Raw genomic sequence first — 23937 nt, forward strand, 5'->3', positions numbered from 1 at the left:
AAACCTCAGCTTTTAAAAGTTGACGATGACTCATTAGCTTACGTGCTTCAAAGTAGAACCTTTGATTAAATAAAATGCAAATGCACTGTTTATACACCAGCGCCTTCGAGTTCCACTCTTGCAGCACAGCTATGATTCGAATTATATTGTTTTCCTAAGAATAATAAATGCCAAACAACCAGTCAAGGGATTTTTGTTTTACTTGTGGATTCATCATACAGTGCGTGCATTTTTATTCATAGTATTCAGAGAAACTACCGACTTTATTAATTTTGTAACCAGGGTATACGAAACACGCATTATATTAATAAAAACAATGAATATTCTCGAGGCAACAACAGAGAGTTATTAGATAAAATAATCTATAATTTCTCTGAAAAAGGATTTGTTTCATTTGAAACATTTTGTCAAAGTCACCTGATTTTGCTTGTACTTTCTTTTTCGTTTCATAAAGCAGTTGTTGATAACAAGATATCGCATGCATTATCCCTTTTCAACATGACTAGTAATGACTTATGAATCATCATTGAACGAATCAAATTAGTGAAAACTATGACGTCCATGTCATAATTTGAAAAATGAAATCTTTATATCTTAAGTACCCAGATATAAAGATTTTAGATTATGAGATATGATTGCGAATGAAATCTTTATTTATGCAAAATAAGGGATTTTACTAAAATATCTGTTTCAGAATGTGCTTTTAAGATTGTTTGACCATTATCTATTAAATGAGGTTACAAAGAAAATTAATACATGGCATTCAAACGTATTCATACGAAAATGCTGAAGTATATAATATTTCATTGCCTTGTTAACGTACATTTTAGCAATCGGCGTACTCTCTTGCTTGAAATTACATTTTATAATTCTGGATACTTTGTATATTTTTGTTGTTCGCTAAACTAGATGAAATATCTACTTTGGGTCAAATTTTAATACTAAATTATCTAAAGTCACTAAAATACTTTACTGTGATTTTTTTTTTTTTAATTTTATCGTTATACTGGATATTATTCTCCTTAAGAGTCTATACGTTTTATTACATCGCTTTCTAACATTTCTAAAAAAATGTCAATCAGTTTTGGCATTTGTAATATGGCCTTTGTAACTGTGCATACAATTTAATATCTAATGGCCCGTAGATTTACTCTGTGCTGTGACACTGTATTGTTTTTCCTCTTTCAATGTGCATACAAGATTTCAAAATTTAATTGTCATTGCATGCTCCATGTTTGTAATGAGAACATGATTTAGCTCCATTGCAATGCTTTTCAAAACATGAAAAAGCAGCCTTTGATGAACTGCCTCTGAGGAATTTGCGTATCCGCATATGTGATTAAACAGATAGTAGGAAAGACAGAAACCACTGGACGGAATCTTAACAAATTAAAATCTTTAAATCCCATACGGCTTTGAACTTCATTACTGATTCATTCAATATTCTAACAGAAGTAATATATTTTCCTGCTTGTTTAAGCATTTCAAACCATTTACTGATCTTCTAAACCTGTTAAACGAAATGCTCGTTTTTTTTCTTCAGAAGCTAATATTTGCTGAGAATTATCCGCTAATTATCATCTTGCTCATTTTTTTGTTTTAGCTTAATTATGTTTTAAAAGTATTTTATTTTTATTTTTAGGCCCTTTTCAGAAAGAAACTAGATATTACTGTGCAAAACAATGTACTCAAAGTAAGTGCATATTATTCAATAATTATCCACTTCAACTTAATGTTGCAAACGGAAGCATTAATTACATGATAAGAATGGGAAAAGAAACTAAATTGATATTGATTTAGAAAATTATTTATTCCTTTGATCAATTCATATAAATGCATGAAAATAATTTTTAGTATAGAGGACATTTACAAGATTAATTTAAAATCAAAATTACCAAATACTTCTATTATATAAGCCGTGGAATATGTAGTCTTACTAGATATTATGTTTCGCCTTTAATAAAATCTAAGCAATTGTCAGAAAATATGAGTGATTTTTACATTCACTAAATTTTTCTTCTGAATTAAAGTTTTTGAAAATGTTTTTATTTTCTTATATGTAGATTAATAAAAAGTCGTTTCTTTTTTTTAAATATCTGATAACATATTAGAGAATATTGAATTTTCAATATACATCCCATGATTTAATATGATAAGATATTAGTTAGAATCCTTAGGGTATTTAAATGTTTTATAGTAAATGATAGAGATTAATAACAAGAGCTCTGTTCATTAAATTTCAGTTAAAAATAGATTTTTATTGAAAATAAATATGGTTTCAGGGCAACAAGAAAAATTACAATGGAAGGTGGGATCGGCTTATGTTTATCGTTATCAGTCAGAAAACATTGTAATTTATGGTGGAAATCAAAAACAGAAATCTTCTATAGAAGCAGAAGTGGAGTACCATATTCTTACCAAGTGTGATACTCTACTCAAAGTAAGTATGAAACATCACATGTCCTTTTATATATTCTACAGAATTTATTTTTATAGCTATGTTTGTTCCAAAAGAGGCGATGTATTTTTCAAAATTCAAATTTCATCTGAAAAATTCTTTTACAAAAGAAATAAGATAATGTTCATACCGAAAAAGTAACAAATATTTTTCATGAAATTTTAAAATGCTTCGGTAAGACACATTTATCTAAACTTATAAATGAAAAGGGAAAAACTTAATTTTGGTGCGCTTGTCACAAATATTGTTACCGAAATTCGTTCTTTATGTGTATGGTGAAAGAAGTTCAGCGCGTTGGATAATGAACAAAAGGAGACACGAAGTGCAGACTTTGTGTTTTCTTTATTCCGAAAGAATACACAAAGCATAGGTACGAAAACCACAGCCGAGGTGTGCACATAAAACAGCTCTTGTAGAACTACATAATACATGATGACAAAATACAACAGCAGCTCATTTTGCAGTTGGAGTGTTCAATGCACGATCGACAATCCAAAGTGAGAATTCCACGAATCTCTTTAGTCTCTTGCGCTTATATATTTACTGTAGGTTTTCCGAACGGAGCGTGGAATTTTTCTAGAAGGATCTTTGGATCTTGGCTTCTAATAGAGATGTCGATATAATTTTCGTGTTTGTTGGAAATTTCATTTTCATTGCCAAAGTCTTCTAATCTCTAAATTTGTCGCCAAGGTTGGAGGTAATTGACATGCCATCCATTAAGAATATATGTAAATCTTTCTTTTCAGAAATAATATTAACATTGTAAGAAAGCAATAATGGATTCTTAATTCTATGTATCCTGCTTCTAATTATTTCATGGCTTGATAGTACATGCGCACTGATGAGTAATATGAACATTTAATTATATTTTTATAACATTTTAGATCTCTCTGAGCTTGAACTAATATTTTATTAAGAAAAATATAACATATTATTATATAATATTTCTACAATCATCCATATTATATTTCATAATATGCATCTTCTATTTTCAGAGGAACAATTTATTAATCACTGTTATTCTTTTTCATCACTCTATCTTTTTTCCAATTTGTTTTATAGATGAAAAATATTCGCATTAATCAAAAACTAACTGAAGAAGAAAAAGAAGATTTGAAGAGAAAACTTGAATTGCCGTTAGTTTATTCCAACGCAGATGGAACATTTGAAACAGTGTGCCCAAGTCTTGAAGAAAGTACACAGTCTCTTAATATTAAAAAGGCCCTCATCTCTACTTTTGTCATCACTATGTCAAAGCTCGATACTCCAGAAGAAACTGAAGAAGTATAAAAAATTATTCATATTTTCTTACTTGCATTTTTAGACCTTAACCAGGAATTAAGAGAATTCACTTTTATATATTTCATAATTATTGTCTAAATATATTTTGTGAAATTTCCATTTAGTTAAGTTTTATTAAATTAGTCCTCTGATACATTGTGTTTTAATTTCGAATTTAATATATTATCCGGGAATTATATTTAAAAATCATGAAATGTCTTTTAATAAAGCATTTATAATTTATTATTAGTCTCTCGTCACTAATAGTGAAAGATATGGTTCGTAAAATACAACTGAAAAATAAGAATGGTAGATTCCTTTTTTCATTCGTGATTTTTTTTACAGTGATTAAGTGTTAAACGATCTCATTTTTATACACTAAGAAAAAGCGTTTGCTTGTATTAAAAATCTAGCAATATGAACAAACATGATAAAAATCTCATTTAAATATTTATAAATAAAACATGTATAATAAATAGTACCGGATTTTTTTGTTACTAAAAATCTGTTTAAATATAAACAAAATAAATTAAAGAATGATAACTTACATTTTTGTTAACTGATTTGAAAATAATTATTTCTGTGTGTTTAGTATGACAGCTTAGGGAAGTGCAACACAAAATATTCCATCAAATATGGCAAAGAATTGGTTCTAAAGAAAGAAAAAGACTTGAAAAGCTGTACCAACAGACACACATTTCTTAGCTCTCTTCTAAAACAAGTAAGAAAATTATTAACACATTGAAAAATGCAATGTGTTGAACAAATTGTTCTTACAAATGCTTTTCTGACCGAATTTTTTCCCTTAGAAAATCCCATCTTCTTTAATTTTTGAAAGTGATCACTTAGAGTGTAAACAGCACATTGAAGAAGGCATTATCAAGAAAGTAGAATGTAAGGAATCAGAAAGGATGAAGCCACCATTGAAAGATCAAAACAGCTGGATTGAATTTTCAGGAAGTTCTGAACAAGAGCTTATTGAAAAAAAGACTGCAGATAACTTTCAACTAGGTAAACGAATATTTTAAAGGGTTAAATAAGTATTAAACCGTCATATTTATATTGATTTTTAACTTCTAATTTATCTTAATGTCAAATTTATAAACAGATAAAATTTATAATTATTTTTCGAACAGACATGGACAAACAAAATATTAATAAATTTAATAAGAAACAATTTTTTAACATTTTTGCTTGTATTCATAAAGATTTTATAAAGTAAATCTTTTTTCATTTCGCATTTCTAAACAATTGAAAATTAAGTTAAACTTCAATTTATCATTACTTAAAGTACGTGAATCTTGTTTTTGCCCACAGAATACAATGGTTCAGAACTAAATTATTTCAGTTTATAAATTTATAATTTTTTTTAATGTCCCTAAACAGAAGTTGGAAAGACACAATTGATTATTTCAAGCATGATTCTAATCATCTTTAACTATTTTTAGAAGAACCTTTGCTATCAGAAGACATCTTATTCGATTTAGAAGAATCAAGGAAAGGAGACAGTAACGAAAAGGAAGCTGAACGTATTTTAAGAAAGCTTTGCTCAAAAAACATTAATGTCGTCGACATCAGCGTCAGTAGTGATTTTATGAAACTTGTCTCTTTAACAAAAGGCCTGTCATACGAACAACTTGAAAAAATGCACAGATTTCTTCAAAACGGAAAATTGTGCTCGTCAAAGAAAATAAGGTGAGCAAAATTTTACTATGTTACATTGTTCAGAGCATTAAGGAACAAATAAATGCCTATCCTTCTGATTTTTGGTATTATAAACAGTGTGGAAATTTTGTTGTACCTTATACAAATGTTTCACTTTTTAAAGGCATTTACAAATATCAGTATATAAAGCTTTGAGATCCTGAATGCAGATTCTCAGAATAAAGTATTTAAAGTCATAGGCCTTTTTTAAATGTTCCCAAGAAAACTTTTTGCTTATTATATTTACATTTCATATTGCTTCTAGCGGATTAATCATTTACAACTATTTAGTGGTGCTTTTAATCACTGCCTACATTTTCTCCTTTTCTTTCAAGGGACCTTTTTGTTGACACTTTACCTGTGATTGGAACGGATGCTTCTGTTAAACTTATGGTGAAATTAATAGAAAATCAAGATATAACTGGCTTAAAAGCAAAACTTTGGCCAGCATCTTTTGCCCTAATATCAAAACCTACGAAGGAAGCAGTCGCCTCAGTTATTGTAAGTTGTTTGAAGTAGATATCATTTTCGAAATAAACAAATAAGTAATTCTCAGTAGAAAGTAATGACAATAAAATATCATATGCTTTTTGTGTTTGGAGAGTTGTTATTTGACTGCGTTCCGTTTAAGACTGGTAAAAAACTAAATTAAGCTTATATCAGATCAGAAAACATGTTAAAGTTTTAGTAGTTTTAAGAAAGATGAACTAAGTGTGCAATTTTTTTAAAATTCCCGATACAACATTAAACAGTGATTTTCAATTAGAAATACAAAACAGATGTTTTTAACTTACAAGGGCGTTTACTCCTTTTTCATCCAAAGTAAATGCAGAGATGCAAGGAAAAGCACTTTTCTCCAATAATGCCAAATAGCTTTACATATCTGAAAATACTTAAAAGCATATTGATCAAAAACGTTTTGATTTAATTTCAAAATTCTTTTTAATTTCGATTTCAAAAATACCCAACAAATGCAGCATTTAATTAGTAATAACACTGAGATTACACACATGATGTAAGTTTCAATAAGGTTTTTTTTTTTTTTTTTTTTTTTTTTTTGAAAAATTAACATCTTTCCTTCGTTTGCTTATTGAGACATACAGATTGTCTGTAAGTAAATTTTTTAAAAAATACCTAACATTTATAAATTTTTGGTTTCTGCGGAGAATTCATAAAATAAAGAACTTTCACTTGAAATATCAACTTACGAAATCAGAAAAAAATCCTGAAAGAAATTGTTCTAAAAATCTGCAGTTTGGAGAGCATCAATTATATAAAAGGATCTTCTGGCAGAAATAAAAATTCGCTAATATGAAACGGAAAACAAGCCATGTCTTTCAACGTTTCTTTATTATTATTTATGACTATTATTTGAAATAAATATTAAAGTGAGTGAGAAAAATCAATATAAGCAATAAATTCTACTCTACTTACATTTCAAGCGAAATTTGGTTTGGCCATTAAATAATAAAAAAAAGTTCAGAAGCAAAAATATGTATAAAATATGAAGTTATATGTTAAATGTGTCAATGAATAAAAGGCAAAAGTAACTCCATTTTTGTAAATGACACCACGACAAAATAGTTTTTAAAAGAATCAAAAAGATTAAAATTGTTTCGGCAAAATAATTGTTCCTGTTTAATACTCTTTCTGAAAAAAAAAACAGATTAAATATAAAATTTAAAATATCATTTGTTGGAATTTTGAACATTACAAATCAACTGTATTATGTTATTCATGTTTTAATTATAAAGGAATATTTCAGAAATAAGCACATCTTTCTTTTATTTTTCAACAGTTCCAAATTTTTTGTATCGAAGATTTTTTAATAATATTAAGTGCTAAACGCATCATTAATTTTTTTTATTATTTTAAACAATATGTCACAAAAATTCTACTTAACCATTATCTATTTATTTTTTACAATACAATAGGCAAATAAAATCATGCATTTCGAAATACTATTTAGTCATGTCTTTTCGCTCGTAATGATGAATTTTTAAATAAAACATTAACCGTTTTTTAGAGCAAACCATGTTAACAATAGGAATGAAAACTTGAATGAAAGAAAATATTAATAGAATGATCTCTCTCCTGCATTTTTATTTTTTAAAACAGCCATTAAATCTTTTTATTGCGTATCTCCGGTAATTTTTTGAAAATTTTGCGTCTGGGAATTTTTTCAATATTGAGGATCATTTATAAGACGAAAAAATTGGAGTCGAAATTATAAAAAATTGAAGATAATGCCAATATAAATACGTAGATGGCCTCTAATCTGAATGCAGTTTGCAGATTTTTTTTTTAAAGGACGTATTTCCAAGCTGAATGACCTATTTTCCTTGAATTCAGCTTTTATAAATTGTGAGCAATAAAAAGTATTCGGATACTGTTTTGACTTACCGTGTCACCATAGAATAATGAAAATACCTAAGCCTTGTTAGAAATTATTACAGAAGATTTTAAATGAAGCAAATTATAATCTTTAATGATTATGGATGTTATTTTTTTATATATTTTTATTTTAGCCACTTTTAAAAATGGATTATTCTATGTCTGTAATACTTGGAGTCTCTGCTATGATTCATAAACTATGTAGTTTAGAGAATTGTGCTGTTATAGATTCAGTGGATGAAGTAATATCAATCTTCAACCAGTATCTGGGTCAGAACTGTTCTGCTGATGACGACGATAAGGTAAGACTGCGAATTACAAGAATGTTTTCAGTTTCAATTTGAAAGTTTTTCCTTCACAAACTTTCACTAAAATCTACGATAGTGAATTTCATATAATTTTGAAAAATATGTATATTAATAAGAAAACTATTAATATTGCTAAATATAAAAGATTTAATTCTAATATTGAAACTAAAACTAAGTTAAGATAATTAACTCAAAAAGCAGTTTTGAAGACCTTTAAACTAAAGCCATCGAATTTAAAATAGATAATTCAGAAATAAGTTCTTTTTGCTAATTTTTTTAACATATCCTATCATATTTTCAGATTTTAGCAGCTTTGAAAGCGTTTGGCAACATGGGATATCATGGCAAAGCGCGTGAAAACATCATTGCATGTGTTAAAGACAGTTCAAAATCTACTAGACTGAGACTGGCCGCTATAGACGCATTCAGGCGAATTAATGATGTAAGTATATTGTTTAATTATTGAAAAACTGGTCTTTGATTTTTAAGAAGCTTATATTTCACTAAATGTAATGAATTAATTTTCAAAAATATCTTTAGAGATGAAAAAATTGTTTGTTTTAGGTTTTTACAATACATTTTAAAATATTTTTTATAAATGATAACCATTTATTTTTTATGATAATTATTTTATATTAATATTTTGTAGAAAAGGCCCGACGAATTCATTGAGATATATTCAAACAAAAATGAAAATTACGAAGTCAGAATTTCTGCCTTTGCCAGTGTTTTAAAACATGCTGACGATCAACAATTTCACAAAATCAAAGAAACAGCAGAAAGTGAGAATGATTCACAAGGTACGTAGATTTACAGCGTTAGGCTCATTTATATAATTAAGGATAGCATTCATTCGTAAATATTTTTTGATCCATTTTAATAAACTTTTCCCAGTTTCTTTAAAAGTTTGTTGCCTAAAATGGGAGAAGAAAATTAATATTTCCAAAAGCCATTCTTATTTGTTTTGTAGACATTGTAAATGCTACGCCATTGCATCATTAGGAAATAACACCCAATAATAATAACCAAGTTCTCTGTCCTCTGTTAACCCTATAGATAGTTTTACTCCATTGTTTTCAGGTGTAATAGTTAGGGTGATTAAAAAAGAAGGAATCCATTAATAAGTAATCTTCCAATCGGTTAAAAGGGGTCACGTATTTTGCAGTCGAACAGAGTCATGTATTTTGCAGTCGAACAGAGTCATGTATTTTGCAGTCGAACAGAGTCACGTATTTTATAGAATGAAAAAACAGAGAAAGCATTTGCCTGATTGTTTGAGTCCTCATTTTAAAGGATACTTTGAGATTGAAACCATTCTTAATCTAAGGATTAAGCATCTTAAGATTTTATCATTCAAATTTACTTTTATATCATACAAAAAGATTATGTAAGTTTTATATTATATGGTTATAATCTTTAATTATATTTCCCTCTTTTTAGTTGCTGGCTATGTGTATACCTCCATAAAAAATTTGAATAAAGCTTCATCCCCTGATAAACAGAAAATAAAGAAATTACTTGATAATATACAGATACAACCACCGAAAGTCAACTATTGGGAAAATTCTAAGAATATCGAGGTGACTGGATTTAGCGAATCCCTGAACATCGGAGGAGGAATTGAAGCTGACATTATTCACTCCCCTGACTCTAAAATTCCACGCTCTGTTTATACCCGTTTAAATGTGGGTATTTTTGATGTGAACATAAACTTGTTAGAAGTAAGTAGAAAAACTATTAAAATTCAATAAATTAAATATTTTTTGAAAAATATCAATGCATTTCCAAACATTTATAAAAGGGCACCTTTTTTTGTTTTAATTAAAGTTTTCAAAAAGATAAATATCATTTTTTTTTTGAAATTCACATTTTGTTTCCTGTATGCAATATTTAAATACTCTTTGAAGTTTAAAGTGCCAGAAATATTATTGAGATATTTGGATTGCCCAAATGAAAAGTGGACACATGCGATTGTGTCGGAATAACTGCAGCTATAGCAACGCCACCGAAAAGGGATGTAAAGAATAGAAGGAGTGGCGCACTGCATACGGCGTTCAATAGTGTAAGCTGTTCGTATAGGAAATTAATCGAAAGAAAAGTCACGCTACTCATGGATGCGTCCATATCGGAACAACGCTCGGTTGTACGGTTTCTGATTCTGCAATTGCCGTGGACCACTCTTGATTGATTTCCTGCCCCAAGGGAACACTATCAATTCAATACAATACTGCAGTACTCTGACGAAACTACGGAAAGCAATAAAAAACAAATGGCCAGGCCTTCTCACACAACAAGTGATTATTTTCCATGAAAATGCCCTCTCACACGTCTTCCGTGGAACCCTGACGACTTTAAAAAGATTCCGTTGGAAAGTGTTGGAACGCCTGCCGTACAGTCCGGATTTGTCATCTCGTGATTTCCACATTTTTGGGCCATTTTCGAGAGCATTACAGGGGACACATTTCCATTCGGAAGATCAAGTGAAGGAAGCTATGTAGGATTTCCTCAAGAATTAATCACCATCTTTCTACAGCAAAGACATAGACCTGCTCCTGAACGATGGGATCTATGTTACAACACCCACGGCAATTTATTTTGATTTCCAATAAAAGTATTCTTTTCATTCAACTTGTCACTTTTCATTTGGACAACCTAATATTATACTAGAAAAAATACACTTAAGTCTCCAAACACCTTTAATTAATTTTTTTTCTTTTCTTCTAGCTTAGTATCAGAGCTGAAGGACTGGAAGAATTACTAAAGAAAGTTATCGGATTTAAAGATAAACCCTCAAAAGAAAGATCCTGGAGCTTATTTAGTTCAAAGCATGTAAGTAAATTAAAACTGGGGAATATGAATGAATGTAAAGGAAATGCAAATTAAAACTGTGAATAACATATACGAGTTTATGAAATTTATCAACAAATTTACGATTTTTAAACTCATATCAGAAAATATCCTTCTTTTTCAGTTAACTGGGGAGAGTGATTCTGAATTATCCCTTTTTGTCAGGGCCTTGAATACTGAAATCTTTTATCGATCTGCATCTGATCTATCTGGACTCGGAGAAATGATTCGAATTGCTGAAATAACGAATAAGGTATATTTCATATATTTATCTCGCAAAAATAATTTTAGTGAAAATGTATATTATGCGTGTGTCTTCACTTTTTTTTTGTCTATGAAAATTCTCCCTTTCAATGAATTTTGAATATTTCGATTCGGGTTATTATTTCTTCACTATATATTTTTTATATCGTTCTTTCAGTTGGCACACGAAAATAATGCAGACTTCTCTCACAGCTTAGTTTTCATGAATTCTAAACTTGTAATACCTAGCATAACGGGCAGATCATATACCTTCGACTTCACTGGAACTTCAACTGTAGGAGTTACTGCCAGAAGTAAAGTAGATCTGTTATCTCTGCCTCGAAATGCTGATGTCCACATCCATTTCCAGCCTAGGTGAGAAGAATTTATTATATAAAAATCTAAAAAAATAATTTTAAATATTTGAAAGAAACTAATACTGTCAATTTGTTGTAGTGCAAACATAGAATTCGCCACAACTGTTGGTATTCAGTCAAACAAACACAGGCCAGATGTCAAAATTCTCTCCCGATTATATTTACAATCTGATATAGAAGCAAAATTCAACGTTAAGGACGGACACATTGCGATAGCCAGCTTGACAATGCCTTCTGAAAATGTTGCATTGATAAAGTTGAGGTAAATATAATTTCTATGAAATATTATTAATTTTGACTGCTTTATATATGAAAAGTCTTTAATGCACAATACTTAGAATTCTACTTATTAATTAATTGGTGAACGAAGAATTACTTTTTTAAGATAAGATTGCCTTTCATGTTATAAATTACTAGATATAGTTTTGGTAATTTCTAGTCGTTTACATTAAGAAATTTTCTTAGTTGTCATGTACAATCTGAAAGAAAATGGGAGAAACTTTTGTGTGTATCAATAACAATCCCTTAATGTCTTAACAAGAGAATTAAAAGACCTGTTGCCTTTTAAAAATGAGTTGAAGAATCTTTTCTAAAAACAGTTATGGTGAACTGCACAAAATATTTCATAATTGTAGTATATTAATAAAGGAGAACAATGAAAATACCTGTAAATATTGTTTTTGTATGTCTTCTGCATATACAAGAACAAAGTTTACAAGTAACATTGTTCAAGTCGCCAAGCTTTTCCAAGCCACTTGTTCAAACCAAAGTATAATCTTGTTAACAGACTTATAGTTTTCATTAAACTATAAGTTTTAAACTCTTCTACAGAAACATTTGTTACATTGAAAATTTCATTTTCGTCACAAACTAGGAAAATTTCAGTGAGGCAAGAAACGGAAATATTCGAATTTTGCATGGAAGAAAATAATTTAAATCGAATTTGGCTTCGATCACTGCAGCAACATTTGTAAAAATATCTTTAGAAGACAACAGGCAAAAGGGCATTTGAAAAACTGAATTGCAGAACATGTAAGGCGTCGTAATCGAAGTCTTGTCATTCTTACAGAACCATCCATATCTGATTTTCATTATGTGGCTAATGAAAAGCAGCTGTTTGATGGATTTGAAGAGTGGCAAGCAGTCTTATTAAATATTTTATATTTGGTATTTTAGTAAAATTAATTAATGGTCCATTACTTTGTTTGACTCATCTAGTTTTGAAAATGTCCGAAATACGTGGCGTATTAAGCTAATTTTCATATCAACAGAGTGAAATTTAAATTATTTAAGACGCATATTGAGTTTTAATGAAATATCTTGAAATATCCGTTTAGCGATTATTCCAATTCTTTATTATTAAATCTAATGTTTGATCAGCTACCTTATTAAAAATTACATCATAAAATTAATTTAATAACTTATTATAATGAACATCATACTAAATTTATCATGTTTTCCCTTAGTGATATTCTTTTGTTATTTCAACCATTTGTGCCATGGACTTTTTGAATTCCCCGAGAAAAATATGTTGTGTTTCAAGACTTTCTCGGTAGTGCATTTCCCTGAATAGTAGTGTATATATCATGTAAAACCACTAAGATTAATATTCTAATAAATGGCATGTGATGAATCATGGGAGCCATTTAAACTTTTGATTTAGAATTTTAGTCCTTCAAAACGTTCTTATACATTTATAAGAAGAGTATAATTTGATAATAAATGTATTTCAAATATGAAACTCAATTTCTTTTCACTTAAGTATCAATTATTTTTCAGTACTGATGCACTAGAAATTGATGCTCATCATAAAGAGAAGCGCATCTATGGCAAAATGCAAAAGAAAATCGATTACTGTTTCAAGGGTCTACAAAATACTCTTGGTATCACAGCTTGTACCACAGTGGAAGTTCCTAAGCCTTTTGTGATTAAAACTTTTCCATATCTCCTATTATTTGGAAGTACTGAATTTGCTTTAAAGAAATCTGATGGCAGCTTTAGATCCTATGAAATTCACCTTGAAATTCCAAAACATTACGTAAGAATTGATTTTAAAGTTTTTTTAAATCTCAGTTGGTAAAATAAATAATTTTATCAATTCTAGGGCATTCTATCCAAATTGTTGCAATTTTTTTTCAATATTTTGGCCTTTTCTAGTGACATCTATATCGATTCGTATATATAAAGATAGAAACCCTATTAAACTCAAACTGGCCGATAACTTACATATTCAAAATAATTGTTTAAATTAAATATGAAAATTCTGAAAATAATTTATAAAAAAAATCTTTTCTGGTATTTAATTAGATATTAGATTTAATAGAATGGAATTTTGACTCAGTACATCCGCTGCAATACCGGATGTCATCCTTTCTCTTAAAAATTATTCGAGAGATGTTGAAAAAAGAAATTCGGATGTTGGTTTTGACAATTCTGTACCAACATCCGATTTAGAGAAATTTTACTGATTCAATAATACAATATTAGCAGAACTCTAATATGTAAGCCGATTTTATTGCTATATTTTAAGAAAAATTTCTAATGCAGTATATTTTTATTTTATAAACATTTACTACTAAGGTAATGATTTCCTGCAAGTATTATTTTAGATCAATATCATTTTTGAGCTAGAATTTTCGCAAACCTTTTATGTGGTAATATTAAATGCAGAAGAAGACTGGTTTTTGCAGTAATTTTCTTTTAAAATACTAGTGAAGGGGCGATTTTTTTCATAGATTGCTTTAGAAAGTTTTCATTTTAAGTAAGGAAAGGTACATTTTCTTATATTGAATACGAGAGTTCTATATCAGCCATATTTACCTCACTTGATTTCTTGATTCAATGATTGAGCGAAAATTGATGATGATTAAATGTAAATAACTTCCTTAACGTTACTTCTCTTCATTCCCTCATAAATCTATATTTTAAAATTTAGTAACTGAATAATATCATATTTTTTTATTTCTTAAAATAGTAAGGCATTTTTGAGAGCCAGGTTTTTGAAATTGTTTTAATTTCTTTGATCTTCAAGATCAGAATAAATTTCCTTTTTTTGCATGGTAAATGACATGATTTTGATTTGTGCCTGAAAGTATGACGATTACACAAATATTGAAATAAATAAACTTTCTTCACACGAAAATTCATAGTATCCATCGTTTCTGTGAAAAGAAAATTCTTTGCCCTAAATTTTTGAGTTCTATCATCGCATTAACCGAATATGCTTTCTTCTAGTGATCAAATTCTAAATGACAACGATATAATCTATTAAAATCTAAAAATAAGCCTCAGTTTACCAACTTCTTTGAGGTCACAAAAGAGAGCTATTTATTTGTTTTTGAGGTTCATGACCCAAGTTTGCAGTTCAATCACGTGTGTCTCATTTAAAATTCTAATTTTTTAAAGCGATTGATGAAAATTCAGATATTTCCAGTTTGACTGTTTGTCAGTAAACAGACTCTTATTTTAAATGAGCTTTTGTTTAATCAAAAGTATTGATTCTCAAATATCAGATTAAATTTTCGTAGTTTCCTTTTAAAAATGAAAATATTTTTATCAAGAATTACTTATTTTACTCCCCCAGAACTGTAAAATTAAAAGATGATTTAAAATTGTATTGTTTTTCTTTCTTTTTTCGAGATCTTTATTTCGTTTATTAAAAAGCATGTTATTTCATTCAAAAGGGTGCAAACATGAAATACAAAGCTTCTCTGGATACACCTGGATCAAAGATTCCACGGAGATTCGCTGCTGACTTAGAAGTTAAACAGCATAAAGATCACCAGCAACTCTCTGTGCAACTTACATCTCCTTTTAAGATAATAGGAGGAAGCGGTAACTTTAAATATTATATTCTACCATATCCACTAAACGGCTACTGAAAATTTTAAACGAAATACATAATTTCTCCTCTTTTAGGTTCATACAGTAAGAACGAAAGGCTCATGACAGGATCTTTTGAGCTTCACACCAACTCCAAAGAAATATTTTCGGTGAACCTTACAAGTAAAATCACTCCATCTATATCTAGAGATATATATGAAACAACTGGCATGTTTTACTACTTGGACCAAGAGCCCACACGTGTCAACAGTTCTATTACAGTTATTAAAGGAAGAAAGCATCATTTGAGTTTCGTCTTCAAAACAAATAAGCCATTATCGAAGCCAGTAGTTGTAAAAGGTACACTGTGACTCGTTTTTTTTAAATTTAAAAATTTCCTGTTTTCACAGTTTAAAAATAATTCATATTAGATATAGTTTTATTGTTTCTTATGTTAACATTAATAATTATTTCTCCTAAAAAATTGATTTAGTTTATTTAGATTAACGTCCCATTTGAAATTATAGGAAGGCAGTTTTGTGATGAACTTCATAATTTTGAATCACTTTGAAACGATGATGATAAACTTAATTAATACTCAACAAAATTGACTAACTTTCCTACGCAAATCCGCATAAATTAGTTAATAATTTTAAGAATTACTTATTTTACCCATTATTTAATTGCTTCAAATTTGTCCTATAGTCTAAAAGTAATTAAAGGATAACTCGCTTTTTCGAAGAAATTCACAAATTCCAGACATTTGTTTTTGGAAAAAATGAGACTGGTTTTTATATACTATCGCAAATATATGCCACTAGGAAGTTTTTTTAAAAATTTTTTATTATTTTAACAAAGAAAATGCTGTCGCAAACGTTTTGGAGATTTCAATAGTTTTAACATTTAGAAAGTAGATATAACAAATGATTTTCTTTGGCATTTAATGGGAAATCAATGCGTATGTGGACTCTCTTTACAGCTAAAACGGCTGATCATCTGCTAGCCGTAGAATAAATGAAATGTATCTGTAAAGTTTAAGGAGTTCTTTCCCATTTCTCCAAAAGGTTGGTTTCTAGCCGTAAAATTGTCGAGAAAGTCTTGGCCGACCATAACTCTTTCTTCCGCACGTGTTCCTAACATGTTCGTTTGGATTCAGATCGGATAAGCACTACATACTCTCAATACCTTGCTCCAAAAGCTAGTCACCAAATAAAGTAAGTTTTATGGCATAAAGTTTTTCTTTTTTTTTTGGTGACTTTGGTTAGTTTGGCCATTAAATTGAAGCATCGATATTGTCACTGAAGCCTAAATATGATGAAAAAATTTTTTAACTAGAATATTCTACCATTCTGGACATACACGTGTGTCCCTTTTTAATTATTTCTGTCTAAATCAACATACCTCAGCCTTTATTTTGTGATCTTTCGAGAGACAAAATTGGATTTATTTCTCATGCCATGTTCTTTTCATTTGAAAATACTGAATTCTTTTTAATTGGCTCTGAACACAATCTTGACTCGTTTGTGAAGAGAATTTGACTGTCGTCTTAAACTATTTTAACTACCGTCCTATTTGTCAATTTTCTTCTTGTCTTATGATGTTTTGAGGCTACTGAAGAATAAACAAATGGTTTATTTGCATATAAATCATACTGATGGAAGCAATTTCTTACAATTTCCTTTAACGCCCTTTATCCTATAGCCTGGAAGATGTCCCTTTGCAGATAACTTGTTTCGTTCTAATGTAAAGAGCTATTATGGGCAGATAACGATCTTCATCCCATGTGCATTACTCGTGTCTATTGCATTAACCTGACTTTCTATCAACATCATCAGTTGGAAATCTAATATAAATTTGACAAATTACATCTTAAGCCCCATCTAAGCTATTTTCACTTGTCTTTGCAATCCACTTTTTACGGTTGACCAAATATTTGACAAGCTATCATGGTGTTGAGACATTGCTAACAATCCTTCTTTAAAAAAGTAATTAAATAAATTTTATACCAAAAAGCAAACAGCTGGGTCCTAATCCATCTAGTTTGGTAGTTTGGGACACCCAATATATGTAAGTTTTCTGGGATTCTAAAAATAACGTCATAAATGCTGTTTCGGGTAAATAATTTTTTTCATCGTCTTTCATTGTCTTTGAAACATTACATACATATTCATTGAACTTTAATCAGATCTTGTTATTGAATGTGAATAATTTTTCGAAAAAAGAATGATCTTTAAATCTTTTTGAGAAATATATAAGATTAATATTTCCGTTATTCAGAAATATTCCCCATAAAAATTAATAATAATTTCACTTAAGTCTAATAATAAATTATATCCGAATTTCAGAAATGTAAATATTATTTTTAATTAAAGATTATTTATTATTACTAAAAGAATGCAACTAATTCGGGGTATTAAATTTAGGAACTATTATGAAAGAAGGACATTTAGATCTCTTGCACAAAGCTGAAGGAAAGTTAAGCACAGAAGTTTCTATCGAATCTCCTCTTGGTGATTCAATGCTAAGATCAACAATCGAGACAAGATCTAAGAAATTACAATCTATTTCCGTAAATTTTGGAATTGACTATCAAAAGCCTGGAGATAAGAAATATTCAGTTAAATTAGCAGGAACGTTACAAAATGGCCGAGGAAAAATGAATGCAAATTCGAGATTCGAGATAACACAATTTCCTGAAGTAAATTGGTATTTAAATTGGGAAATTCAAAGAGGACCAAGAGGAAGTTTAAAAAACGACATGATCTTAAAATATGGAAGAAATCCTGAAAACAGTTTTATTCATTTAGTACAACAATCACGTATGCCTGAATTGAGCAATGGGGAAAATATAATTCATTTGAAAATCCCTCGTTTTAACGTAAATTATCATTTGTTTATCAAGCATGATCTAAAATTGACTTCTACTCCCAAGTTATATGCTGAAGTGGACTTGGGTTATAAAGATGATAAGCATTTAAAGGGAATAGTAGACGTGAAGTGCGAATCTAAAAATCCTTTAAAAGCGTCAGTGAAACTTGAAGTGGAGCATCCAGGAGAACATTACATTTACGAGAATGAAATAGTTGAAACAAGTTATAATATCATAGAAGGTAAATCAAAATTTCAGTATAAGCATGGTAAAATAATCTTGTTAAAATATAAATACAAGAAATTAAGCGACGATTCAAAATTTCACCATGAAATTGAAAGTTCCTTACAAACACCTGCTACATCTTCACCAATAAAAAGTAAAGTTTCATTACAAGTTAGTAATACATTTTTAACTGCTGTAGGACAAGTTGGATCTAAGTATTATCTTCAAGCTTACTTAAGTCAAGAAGGCGTTTCTCATATCAATTTGAAATCTCCTATGATAGAAGGGAAAATTAAATTAACCAATGAAGTGCCTAGGAAAAATATTAATTTAGATTTGAATCTAAAAACGTCCAATCCTCGCCATGTCACAGCGTCACTTTTAGCTGAGAAGTTAGGTGAAAAGAAAACATTTCTGCTGGAAATTATTCCCGATGTTGATCGTCAGAACGAAAATAAAATATTGGTGTCTTCAGTAATGGAAGTTTCCAAGAAAAGCACTGGAGATACTTATTGTAGGATATCTAAATTGCATATATTTGATCTAATTGACATTTCTTTGGCAGAATCAGGAGATGACTCGTTTCTTGGTAATCAAGAATATGATTTGGCTTATATTGCGAGAGGTTGGGTACCGACAAAAGTTACATTCAGAAGAGAAATTAGTGATGCAAACTCAACAACATTTATGATTATTTCAAGAAAAGAGATTGATGTTGCAGAAATTCAAATTGATACCAATTTAACTGAAAGACATAATAAAAAGCAGCTTTCTTTCAAAGGGTCTATTATGTCACCGAGCCATTCTTTTGATAATGTGGATTTATATTTGATTCAAGAAATAATCAGTTCAGATTCTTCAGTATTAACAAAATCGCATTTATTTTTTAAGAAAAAAGAAAACGTTTTTAAAGTAGAATCGAGTTTTGATCTTCATCCTAATAGTGTAGAATTGAAATCAAAATTGCACACTCCATTTGTAAGTTATGAGAAGCTAGATCTCGGTATGCATTTTCAACGGTCGGATCAAGAAATTCAGTCTTCAATGAAAATTGAAATTCCCAATAATAAAATGATCTTCATGCGATCTGAAATTAAAAAGAAAAATCGCGGATTTAGTGCTACTTGGAAATTAAATTCATCCTTTGAAAACTTTGAAAACGTTCAAGCTCAGTTTATTGTATATAACCATCAACACAAGAAATCCTTGGAAGTATATTTTGATGTTGACGATTCAAGGATGTGCCAAGTTGGATGCGTGGAACCATCCTCAAATGGAAACAGAAGGGGAGAAAGATTTAAAATATCCGATCCTCTAAGTATTAAAATCCAGAGACTTCACTTGAAACTTCAACGTACTAAAAGATCTTTGTCAATTGAAGGGAAAATGGGATTGACGAATGGCAAGAATCTTTCAATAAATTCTGAAACTAAAGTAGAAAACCACAGATTATCTACTATGACGGTTATTACAACTCCATATGAAAAGCTGAAAGATTCTAAAATAGCTCTCTCTGTTGAAGATCAACCGTATAAAAGAAATATCTTAGGTTATTTTGATTTGAATGGACAACGAAAAGGTTATATAGAATTACTTGGAAACACTTCATTAAATTCTTTTGGAGTCCAAGGTCATTTCAAAGCTATTCGAATTCCAGAAATATTAGTTCAATCAGAATTTGAGAAGCATGGAGAGTCTTTTTCATTTTCTGCCAATGTTTTGAAAAATACTATACCTTTTCTTGCAACGAATTTAGAAAGGCTCTCAAACGGTAATGGAGAAAAGTTGTTATTCAAGGCTAAGAAATTTGAAAATACAATTCTTGATTTGGAAATTTCAAAAGATGTCTCTGACGAATATTCTTATAAATATGTTTTAAAAACTTCCGGAAGTTTCACCCCTATCTCTATTACATTTTCAACTAATCGAATTGACGACAGTTCTATTACTAAAGCGTTTATCATCTGCCAAGAAGTTAGTCCTACAAAATGTTACTTTTTGAAATCATATCACAAAAAGTTGATCAATTCCAATAATTACAGATATTATCAAAAGCTTATTGTGGACTTCGCAAAATCTGTTGGTGGAACTCCAGTTGAAACATTAGGTAGTTTAAATGTATTTGTCAGTAAGAATCAATATGACTATATGTCGAAAGTACTTTTTGAAACCATTGACAAAAAATTAGGTTATGAATTGAAATTGCACAAAAGGCAGCATGAAAATGATAAGTTAATTCTGGATGCTCATACTTATTTACCACAATGTTCATCTAATTTAAAAATTAGTATACTACACAACATTCATCATTTAAATGTGGAGCTTGAAGCCATCCCAAATACAATCGATTCCACACATAAATTAAGTTTTGAGATGAAGAAAGAAGTTAACTCTCAATCTAAGGAACTTGTCGGATATATTAAAATGAATCACCCTGAAATGACTCAGGTAAATATTTTATTTTAATTTACTCTAAAATACTTTTAGCAAATTTTTGTACATTCAAAAAAAGATAACGGATATGCCTACATACCTTTCTCAAGAAATTTTAATCAGCCAGTTTTGTAGCAGATTTACACAAAAGTTTTGCTGAATAAAGATATATCGTGCTTACAACAGTATAGTGCTTATACAGAACTTACTTTTGAATACATAATTATGCAGAAAAACATTCAATATTATGAACGGCATTCAAAGCATTTAGCAATCATTATAAGTAATAATAAAACTACAGGATTTAGTAGAAAAAAGGCTTTTAAAATTTTTATCGGAAATGTAAGTATAATTTCCGTATTTAATTTTTTATTATATTAGATTTGCGTGCTAGATATTTTTATTGACAGAAAATACCTTCTATGAAGAATTAGTCTTCTGAATCTGTCTAACTTTATAACAAGTGCAGAAAAATAAGTCTAAAATTTAAACTTTCTAATTTAGAAAGATATTTTACTTTTTTTTGTAAAAAAAATATTGATTATTTTTAATCGATGTTTATATGGCGCCAGCTGATACGATCAAATAATTTGTAACGAAGTGAATTTTTATTTGTAAGTAACGTTAAGATATCGTTGCAGGTCAAATAGTAATAGGATAATTGAGAGACGTTATATAAGTTATTTTTAGTTTTAAAAGAAAATTTATTTTAATAATACCGCTAATTTTTAACTAGAGATTTGTGCTTAGAAAATCGAATATGGCAGGAAGTATTTTTTTTCTTTTCATTTATAAAATTATTAACTCTTTCTCAGAATACTAAAATCTTTGTTATACGTTGAGCTTATCGTTTTGGAAATCGTTACTGACAAACGCATTATAAATTTATTACAATTTAGATATATAAATTTAAATGAAAGCTTCACTTGTAAATGCGAATTTGATCGTACTTTGTAAAATAGTCTGAAACTATTAAGCATTCTTAAGCTATTCATATTTTTATCGGACTGAAATTCGAAATAAATGAATTTTAAAGAATTTTCAATTTGATTTTTGCAAATTTTCATTATTTTAAAAATTCAATTTTTTTTAAAGAATTTATATGAAGAGCATTGTTGCTATTTAAAATTCTTCAATACTAAATGAAAAGCACACAATTTTATCTCTATGCCAAAAAAAAAGCTTTTCAGAAGCGCTTTATTTATTTGTAACGATGCTTTATAAAATATTTAAATAAATGTAATCTTTAAAAAAAATTTTAATAAAAATATTTGTATTTTGTTTCTATAACTTTTATTTTTGAAATAAATATGCAAGTAAAATGTAAGCCTGTGTATCTAATGGCATAGCCAAATTTTCTGACAAATAAAATAGTTTTTTAAAGGAGATTTTTTATCCTTACTTTGAAACAGATATCTCTTTAAAAATACAAATTAAGACAATAGTAATTTTTTAAGTTAATACAAATTAAGATAATACGATTATTTTAAGCTACAGATAAAGACATCGTAAGATTTAATTTTGTGCATTATAATGTATGTTTTTAAATACTATTTTAGCCTCTTTTACTTACCTACAAGTTTAAAGAAGTGGAGCATATGGCTTTTCAAGGAAAATTGGTGTTGGGATCAATGTGGGGAAATACATTGACCGTCGAGATGCTTCCTAATTTAGAACTGAAATCACATGGAAGTGAATCGATTGTGTACAAGCTATATACAGAAAGTATGTTCAGAATTTTTTATTCTAACTTAAGCAATTTTACGCACTCTTTGAAATGCTATTTTTTTCAATATACAGATAATTATGTAAGCATATTGCAATTAATCAATTTTGATTAAAAACAGTATAGTATTGAAGGGTATGTTTGTAGTTTTTAAATGAAGCGAGGAGTACTTAGATTTTAATAATACCCTGTTCAAAGCATTTTAGAGAAAATCTAGTTGTCATGAATGTACTAACTCTTAGTGATGTACAGTTCAAAATATGAGGGTGGTGGTGACTCTCTATAATCAAATGATTGAGGAACATAAACATATAGTCCCTCGTAAAAATATAATTCTAATTTCATTATGTTATAACTCAATCTCAACCGTAATGCATTACAAATTATAAATGATTTCGGAGTGTAATATATAGTATCAATTATCATAAACACCAAATTTCAATTTAAATAATGCATATAAAATAAGATAAATCACAGAATTTTATGACAGAAGATGGTAATTATAATACCTCTTTGTATTATTCGCTTTCTCTTGATCTGAAACGCATGGCATTGGAATTTGGTTTTCTCACCGTCACAGATAATTTTTCAGTATGAAAAGATTTTTTTTATTATTATTATTATCAAGCATTTTGACAGAAAAGTGGATCTTAAATGATAGAATTTGTTTGTTTCATTTCCAGACAAAAGTCTAGATATCTCCTTGAAGTTGATAAAACAAAGTTCTAGAGATGAACACAAAGTTGGCTATGAATGGAAATATAATTCTGGCAGCAGTCAAAAGAAAGGAGGAATTATGGTCATTCATTCTAATAAGAAGGCTGAGCGGTCAAGGAGCATCAAAATCTTAGTAATTTTTCGATTACCTTTTCGAAAACTGTTTCCTTTTAACCAATGTTTCCATTCTGATGATGAGTTTCTTTTAATTTTTCAATTAACTATTAATGATTTTTTTTCAGTTTTTAACTACAACCTCTAAATATGAAATTCAAGGAATTATTGTTCCAAATGATGCAAGTATAAGGCTTGTCTCAAATGGTCAGATAATAAGAGAAATTCACTTGAAAGTTTCTGATTCCTGCCTTGACATAGAAATTGTTCGTGCAGGTTTGTCATTAAATTTCATTGCTTTCTTCTAACACATCAAAAATATCGTAATTTCTTCATAATAAAATATCAAATACTTAAATTTGTATTTTGGGGGGGGGGGAAAGATGAATTTGGAGTCTATAAATGCAAAAGTGCAAACG

General features: G+C 29.0%; 1 protein-coding gene across 1 annotated transcript in view; it reads left to right on the forward strand.

Annotated features, from left to right (window-relative positions):
* The window catches only part of LOC129959199 (uncharacterized), a 34520-nt gene that overhangs the window by 1062 nt on the left and 9521 nt on the right, over nt 1-23937 (forward strand). The window contains exons 2-23 of the mRNA XM_056072022.1: nt 1643-1693; nt 2283-2440; nt 3521-3742; nt 4332-4460; nt 4549-4750; nt 5188-5434; nt 5779-5944; nt 7972-8139; nt 8447-8587; nt 8795-8945; nt 9586-9866; nt 10870-10974; nt 11117-11245; nt 11414-11610; nt 11692-11874; nt 13392-13650; nt 15296-15446; nt 15531-15794; nt 17858-20976; nt 22521-22686; nt 23371-23537; nt 23647-23794. Of these exons, the coding sequence (XP_055927997.1) occupies nt 1643-1693; nt 2283-2440; nt 3521-3742; nt 4332-4460; nt 4549-4750; nt 5188-5434; nt 5779-5944; nt 7972-8139; nt 8447-8587; nt 8795-8945; nt 9586-9866; nt 10870-10974; nt 11117-11245; nt 11414-11610; nt 11692-11874; nt 13392-13650; nt 15296-15446; nt 15531-15794; nt 17858-20976; nt 22521-22686; nt 23371-23537; nt 23647-23794 (6804 nt within the window). The remainder of the gene's footprint in view (nt 1-1642; nt 1694-2282; nt 2441-3520; nt 3743-4331; nt 4461-4548; nt 4751-5187; nt 5435-5778; nt 5945-7971; nt 8140-8446; nt 8588-8794; nt 8946-9585; nt 9867-10869; nt 10975-11116; nt 11246-11413; nt 11611-11691; nt 11875-13391; nt 13651-15295; nt 15447-15530; nt 15795-17857; nt 20977-22520; nt 22687-23370; nt 23538-23646; nt 23795-23937) is intronic.

Source organism: Argiope bruennichi, chromosome X1 (genome assembly GCF_947563725.1).
Source record: "Argiope bruennichi chromosome X1, qqArgBrue1.1, whole genome shotgun sequence".
Lineage (NCBI taxonomy): Eukaryota > Metazoa > Arthropoda > Arachnida > Araneae > Araneidae > Argiope > Argiope bruennichi.